We start from the raw sequence: 8,148 nt of genomic DNA, 5'->3' as shown, positions 1-8,148 counted from the left end.
AACGTGAGACCACAGCGCCTCTTTGCAGAGAAACCTGAGCAGAGAGAGGACTGTGCAGCCGGATTGAAGGGCTGGGAACTCACCGCCTCCTGCCCCACCTCTCTCCCAAACTTGACCCGCCTCCACGTTCAATCTCAAACAAGTCAAGGAGCCTTGTCTACCAGGAAAGGAAGCCAACCACCATGAGAGCCCCAAAGCATCACAGACCGAAGGTGTCCGTGGATGAGCGAGGCTTGTGAGCCCGCCTGGGGGCCAACAGAGCCCTGCGGACCATGAGCCATCAGCTAAAGGGCCGAGGGGAGGAAGGTGAGTTTATCCTTATCTCTGCAGAGCCCCTTCCCAGGTTTCCTGGGCAGCAGGGGACAAGGAAGTAGACGGGATGTTTTGCGGGACCCAGGTTTGAGTTGCAGGGCCTGCCACTTGCTCACTGAGCAACCTCAGTCTGGTTATCCAAGCTCTCCCTGCCTCGTCCATGAGCAAAGGCAGCCACAGCCTCCTTGAAGGGCTGTTGGAGGGATTAAAAACGGCCTGTGCCTGCGTTAAATTTGAGTGACAGAGGCCATCCGTGCCCGCCGGGCTCGTTAATCCTCCCCTGCCTTGGTAACAGTCATCTTTCCTTAGCAATCCTCTCCACAGATTTCTCTATCTTTCTCTCTGTGGTTCTCTCATGTGGAAACCTCATGAGTTTCCAGGGTGCCAGAGAAATGTCAGACGAGGGGCCTGGAACTTGTGGAGTTAAACAGTTGGAGCCCAGTTCCCTCTGAAGCCCTATCAACCTGCTAAGGGTCCCCGTGGTGAGATGGGCAGTGTGGGGAAGGGCGCTCTCCAGAAGTCAGCCATTCACACCTGTTCCATCTCTTACAGGAGGAGGTGGCATGAGGGGACGGGCAAGGAGCGATTCTCTGGGCACAGGTGAGATGGGGTGAAGCATCCTGGGGAGCTGAAAGTCCAGCCATCCACTCAACCTTCTCTTCCATCCTCCTGCTTCCTGACTTCCCCCACTCCCCCCCCCCCCCCACTCACTGTAAGGAGCCCTCCCAAGGCAGGTATAATCGTTTAATTGGGGAGGAGGCTGAGGGCTGCTCAGAGAGGGCCTGCCCTCAGCCCCGAGAGTCAAGGGAGAGGCCCAGAATAAGTGACACTGAGTTGAACCTCAAAGATCAGTGGACATTCACCAGCTTGTGGGGTCGGGATGCCACTCCAGGCAGCCAGTAGGGAGTGAAGCCAGAGCTCACACCCAGGCAACCTGACTCCAGAGGACAATCTCTTACCCTCACAAAGCGCCAGCAGTGGTGGGTCACCTTCCCATCTGAAATGTGGACACAGCTCCTCTGTGAGACAGAGGGTTTTACCCAGAGGGGACAACCTGCTCCAGGAGAAGCTGAAGTCACAGGTGGAAGACCCCTCCAGTGCCATCAGGGGAGCTTGAGCCACACCCAGGAGTCAGGCATCCTGCACTTCAGGTCAGGAGACATGTGGTTATGGTACATTTTGTCCTCCTTGCATCCCAGGCAGGGCCCTGCTTGTAGGTGAGGAAGCAGAGTCTCAGGAGGTAATGAACTTCTCGGGGGAGGATGTTGGGAGAGATCCCCCATCTCATTCCCAGGAGAAGGACTGGTCCTGACCCCATGCTGGCACACGGAGCATAGGGGAGCTGGCCCCAGGATCTACCCCATTGCATCTGCCAGCCCCTTCCTTCTTGCACTTACTACTCACCCACTACTTGGGGCCTGAGCCCTTGGTGAGGCAGTCCGTAATGGGGTGGGGGGGACACCCAAGAGCAAGGTGTGTAGTGGAGCTATGACTCTGAGCAGAGAGAGGGGCTATGGAGGCACCACTAGCATCTCAACACTCCTTCCTGCCCCCGGAGCTGCCACATGGCCACTGTCCCTCCTCCCCACTCCACCTCCTCCCTGTCTAGTCTTCCCATCCCTCCAGAGTGTGAGCTCCTCCACTCCGGAGTGAGTGTGAGAAAGTGCACAGTACCCCGGTGGGGCTGGATGAGGCCCCGTCCTCATGGAGGGTCCAAGCCCTTGGTAACACTGTGTGGAGATGCCGGTCTGGTCTGCATTCCATTTCCCTGCTGTCTTCCAATTTCTCTTCATTCTCTTCCCATCCCAACTCCCCCTCTGCCCCCCTGAAGAGATGGGCCTTGCAGGGGCCACCTGTGGGCAAATGGTCCTGAAATGCAAAGTCATTTTGCCTAAAACACAAACCTTTTTCTACTGAAATATGCCACATACACATCTCTCCCCCCTTACCATTTTCCCTTGTGCAGAGAAAAAAGGAATTGAGTCAAAATTTTCACTTCAGGGACCCCAGTGGTCAAGGGATGCAGTGAAGTTAAATAATGGGAATTCATTCAATGAACTGAAACCCAATTACATAAAGATTTCCATTTTAAATCTCCTCTGGAGTCACCTCTGAGGGACCCAAATTCTATTCCTTCAGCTTCTGTTTTATAAGAAGGAAAAAATATGTCTGAGAATACAAAGTGTGTTTCTCAAAATAATTACAATTTTTTATTCCACCCATCAAAAAGGAGGGTCAGAATTCTCCCTTCTCTTGTATCATTTGGTGAACATACTTAACTGTGAGGAACTGGAGGGTGAGCCAGACCCACTAGGTCTCCCAGCTTCTCTGTTTTCCTTTCAGCCTATTTTTCGTTCTGAATTTTTCACTTGAGTCAGGTGCATAAACGTGAGGAGGCCTGTCAAGTGTAAGTGAGTGCATTCGGGGCTTGGAGGTCTTCCTAATGTGACAGCTGCCCTCCTAGCTCCTAAATTATGCATTATGTGGAGCCTATTGAAAACTGAGTATGAAAGAAAAGCTAAAGCGGTTTGCTTTCTGTAAAAAAAAAGGTTAGGGAAGATTGAAAGGCAAATTCTGGCTTGCTTTCCACATTCCACAATGAATTTCATTCAGTTGGGAAATGAGATTACATTAGGAATTATAGTTTGGAAAAAATTTATGAACCCTCTAGTTATGTCTACTATGCTTGGAAGAATGCCTGGGACAGTTCATTACCAAAAAGAAAACCACTTCTTAGCTAATTGAGGATACACAGTTCAGGAGAGAACACAAACATATGTTGACTTTTTTATCCAGTCTTTTCAACCAATATGGAAGCGGGCTTGGATGAATCATTAATCCCTTTCCCCCTGTCTCTGTTCCTCTGCCCTCTCTAAGAGCAGAGCTCAGTTCTAGGACTTCTCCCTGAGATCACAGCTGTGGCGACACACACTTTTTCACACTCCTTCCCACGTCTTTGGAAAGAGTAGATTTGTTCTGTCCAAAGCCTTTCTGAGCACAGCAAAGAGCATCTGTAGGACAAACCCATCTTTCACTGGCCAGTGCTGACCAACTTCCTAACTTGATGAGTTATTATTACACCTAAATAATTTGTTGTTACATTGTCTTACCCAAAACCCTCTTCCCCTGAGAGGTGAGAAGGAGAAGAGGTTAGGGCAGGAGTGGGTGAAGAAAACCTTCCTGCCACACACGTGATTGTCTATCTTTGAGTCTGTAACTAGTACTCAGTACTTTTCAGTGTGTTTACATCAGGTGTCTCCACCCTCAACAACTTCTTCAGTGCTGCTGTCATGATCCTTTGATGTAATCACATCTGGTAGATGCTCCAGCGTTACATTCTCTCCCTGTAGATTTCCCCCCTCTCCCCATAGGTAGTGTTTGCTCTCTGGGCAACCTCCTCTCCCCATGCTCCCTGCCGCAGCAGCAGTCACACCCAAGACTCAGCTCTGCCCTGGTCACCTACACCCCCAGACTGCTTGGCATTTTCACTGGGGCCCTTTAAACCCCCGTTTCCTCTGCCCAGAATCTGCCCACCTCACCACCAACTCTCTCTGTTGCCACCCCTTTCTTCTCTTGACAAACCCTTGTTCATCCTTCAAGATTCAGGGAAAACATCAGTTCTTTGTAAAGCATTTTCAACCACCGTAGCCATAATGCATCACTCTTCCTCTGTATTTCCAAGATCGTTTTTCCTTTAGTTCACCTTTTATTCCTTCTTTTTAAAAGATGTTTACCTATATTATTGTCAAGAGCTGACTCCCTAAATATCACCAACACAGTTTATTGATAAGGCAAAACTGATTTAATGCTTACAGCAAGCAAAGTCTTGACAATATCTCACAGGAGGAAAATAAGGTCAGAATTTATTAAGAAATAAAAGTTTGATTTAGGATAGGACTTTCAAAGTGAGGGCTTAATTAGGATTGGGTAAGAATCACAATATAACAGTCCACAATAAACAGCAAGGCTAGGATTTTGAATCAAAGCATCAAAAGGATCTTAGGGGGCAAATTAGTCTGTGATGTTTTCTGCTGAAGAGATGATGGGTCTCTGAGAAAATTCTATAATGAGCAATCAAGCCATTTTCCAGGCAGGATATTCCTGGAAAAATAGTCATGCTAATGAAGACAGAAGCATAGCACAATGTCATCTTCATATAGACACTAAGGTGCAGTTTGATTTCTCTGTGTCCAGGCTGAGTGTGGGGAAATGGTTTTGGTTCTGTTTGCCATTCTTCAACCTGAACTGAAGGACTAGCCACTAATAGCTGAGAGTATCAACCCAGATCTTCACTACTGTTTAAGGCGCCATAATTGTGTGTCAAGTATCTGCTGATGGTCCTTTCAACCTGTGTGTCTGTTGGATTTTCCAGTTCTTTCTGATGGAGGACCCTTTGCTGGATCATTTGACACACAGCAGCTGTGTAACAGCTTCAAAGCTCTGGCTTAAGAGGATTATGGCCAGAGTCTGTATAGCTCACTTGTCAGGCAGGAGCCACGTGCTCAGACTGAAGAAGAGAACCGATCTCATGCCCAACATGAGGAGGAGTCCCAGAACTATACATGGGCCATTAGGCATGTTACCCAGCTTTATGATATCTTCATTTACTTCCTGGATCGTTTTAGTAATGTTCAAGATCTCTGAGTGGTCTATAGGAATGTGAGTACAACATTCTCTCATATAACTTCTCATTCTGACCTCCCCGGAGGTTCCAGCCTTAGTGGCACTGTCTGAGTCCTGTAGCTTTTCCTCTCTGTGTTAGCATGTAACGTTCATCGTACTATCTGGGCCTCTTGTAAAGTATGAAATGAAGAGTCCTGAAGAGAGAAGAGAGGAATCCAGAATTCCTATAGTTAGGGTTTCAGTTCTGGAATCAGGGCCACTGTTTCTCCTTTTTCAGTGAAACTGCCAACTGATCTCTTTTTCCTATCAGAGAAACCAATGGGCCAAAATGGACCTTGGGTAATGTCAGAGGTGATCTTGAGAGTAGGGATTAGTGTACCAATGTAACAAGTTCCTGTCCAATTTGTGGGTAGCAGCTAGTAGACTTCTGTGCCAGATTTAGTACCAGTCATCGGGAGTCACCCAGTAATCTGGTTTTGGCCAAATACTCCTAAGGGATTTTCAAATAATGCTGTAAACTTTTGACACCATTCATGAAGAATAGTCTGGTGTCAGGCAGTGAATTTTGTAGTATCAAAGATCATTGGGGGGGTGGTCAAAAGAAAAACGATATATCTTAACTTGTAACATCTATGAGTGTGAGATACTCTTCTGCCACTACCTGTTCCCTAAATTCCCTTCCGAGTTCTATTTCAGTGAAAGTTCAGTTGCAAAGACTAGTTATCACAAAAGGACCCCAAGTATTGTTTCAGTAGAGGCAGGATTTCTGGCCACTTTTCCTGCTGTGGAGTTTGCCAACTAAAAAGTGAGTCCAGCTACCTGGGAAACAACTGACTTCTTACAAGGAACTGGGACCAAGCAAGGCTGGTTTGTTCCCAAGAGAAGCTGGCATTTTCAGTAGCTCATGAGTAAATTGTAGCTGATATGAGAGTCATGGGCTTCCCAGGTGACTCAGTGGTAAAGAAGCCGCCTGAAAAATGCAGGAGATGCAGGTTTGATCCCTGGGTTGGGAATATCCCCTGGAGGAGGAAACGGCAACCCACTCCAGTGTTCTTGCCTGGGAAATCTCATGGGGACAGAGGAACCTGGAGGGCTACAGTTCATGGGGTCACAAAAGAGCTGGACATGACCAAGCGACTAAATAACGGCAACAACATGAGAGTCATACCAGGGAAGGATAAGGATGCAAACAGCAATATTAGAAATGGGGATTATAAATAACATAGTGAAATGTAGACTTAAGTGAATAAGAGGATAGAATATAGGTAAAAGAACAGAAAATCAAGGAGTACAGATTACAAAGTGACAATCTGTGGTCTTGTGCCATGGATCTTGGGCACAGCTGTCTATGTCCAAAGGCTGTCTGCTTTCAGGATGGTTCTTGAGACCCCTCAGTCTGAGGTCACCAGTAAGGACAGTCTTCCAATAATTTGAGGATGGTTTATGTCTCTTTAGTTGAAAGACATGAATCTAAGAATCAAACTGCTTAAGCATTTCATTACTGTGCTAGTTGTTAACAGTACCTGACAGAGTCCTTACAGACAGGGGTCTGAGAAAGTAGAAACCTCTACAAAGTTTTCATTGTAGAAAATAGAAATTCTGGCCCATAGCTAAGGTTTCAAGGAAGCTTTGGGGATACAAATAGTACCTGGAGGTAACAGAGACTTAAAATGGCTAGGTTAACTTATAACCATCAAAAGTGAAATATTTCATAGCAATAATGAAATTGACAAGGGTTTGGTTGCTTCCATAACACACAGAACAAACACAATTAAGGCAATATTTGAACAAAATATCTATAATGATTAAGTACGTTTTTATAGACAATGAACATTATGTCAGATTTATAGATGGTTGAACAGATAAAGATATGTCTTTATAGATAAAAATATCTTGAACCTTAACACACAATTTAAAACATATACACACATACCAAGACATACCAAGCATATAAGAGAAATATTTCAAGACTATGTCAAGTAAAGAGATTTCGTAAATTTGGAGTAGGTCCTAAGCATCTGTATTTTAATAAAACTCCATAGATAAGGCTGATGTTCATCTCCAGTTGAACACTGGAGGTCAGATGAAGCAGTGACCTTAAAAAGTTAGATTCAAAATTTTAAATTATTATCAAATAAACATCTTAAATGATTACTAAATTATGACTTATAGTACTGCCTAACAGAAGAAAATCATCATCAGGACTCTGATAAATAGAAACAAAGCATGGCAGAAAAGTCACTGACAAATCTCTAGGAGCAGCCCATAGAGCATACAATTGCTGAAATATTTATTAACATTTGACCTTTACCAGTTTAACCTAGAAAAGTCTCAGCATCTGTTCTGATTGACACCTCTTCCCATGAAACTCCAACAGCAATAACATATCAAATAACCCTAATAGTTTCTGGCACGTCTCTTTTTAGGAAATGGAAGAGCAAATCTTTGTGACTTCCCAGGGCCGTCTGGGAAGTCACAAAAATAGTTATAGATATAAAAGATATTCTGAAAGTAATTTTACTTCATTTTACACTTCCAAATCAGTCTTAGGAAGAAAAATGAAATCGAAAGTTTTCAGATTTCATGGGAATTCCCTGGTGATCCAGTGGTTACGAGTCAGCACTTTCACTGCCGTGGGCCCAGGTTCAATCCTTGGTCAGGGAACTGAGATCCAGCAAGCCCTGCAGTGCAGCCACACACACACACACACACGAAAAAAATAAGATTTGAACGCAAGATAGGATCACGGGTGCCTTGGAAACAGTATTTGGCTATTTAGTTGAAAGTGACAAAAAGACTTTAAAATATATATATATATACTTAGAAAGTAACATGATCACCTACTGAGAACCTTAGCACTTTCAAAAATAAGGAAGCTTTTTTTCCCCTAAATAACCAAAGCCATAATGAAATCAAGACAAAACACAGAAGATTATTGTGGGAAGCCTCAGAATCTTTGCTGTATAGGCAGATAAATGGTGGGAGGATCCTTTATATTGTAGATGAAAGCAACAAACAGAAACAATAAAAATAAATAGAAACAAGCCCATCAAAATTGAGCAGATTTTGTTAGAATTTTAACACACTTAATAGCTTCTCAGACTCATTATTTACTCATCTATAATCGGAGGCCGATAGAATTCACTTTCCATGAACCTTCTGTTATTTTCTGTATCCATTCAGGTTTTGCCCTTCACCATGCTCTTTTTGCTC

The 8,148-nt window shown here is 44.8% G+C and overlaps 1 protein-coding gene across 1 annotated transcript in view; it reads left to right on the top strand.

The window, feature by feature from the left end:
* Nucleotides 1-272: 272 nt before the first annotated feature.
* The window catches only part of TMC2 (transmembrane channel like 2), a 97,759-nt gene continuing 89,883 nt past the window's right edge, over nucleotides 273-8,148 (top strand). Inside the window, exon 1 of the mRNA XM_065919158.1 lies at nucleotides 273-306. Coding sequence (XP_065775230.1) covers nucleotides 273-306 — 34 coding nt within the window. The remainder of the gene's footprint in view (nucleotides 307-8,148) is intronic.

The sequence above is a fragment of the Muntiacus reevesi genome, chromosome 2 (assembly GCF_963930625.1).
Source record: "Muntiacus reevesi chromosome 2, mMunRee1.1, whole genome shotgun sequence".
In the NCBI taxonomy this organism is placed as follows: Eukaryota; Metazoa; Chordata; class Mammalia; order Artiodactyla; family Cervidae; genus Muntiacus; species Muntiacus reevesi.
This window is presented reverse-complemented; position numbering and strand designations above follow the sequence as displayed.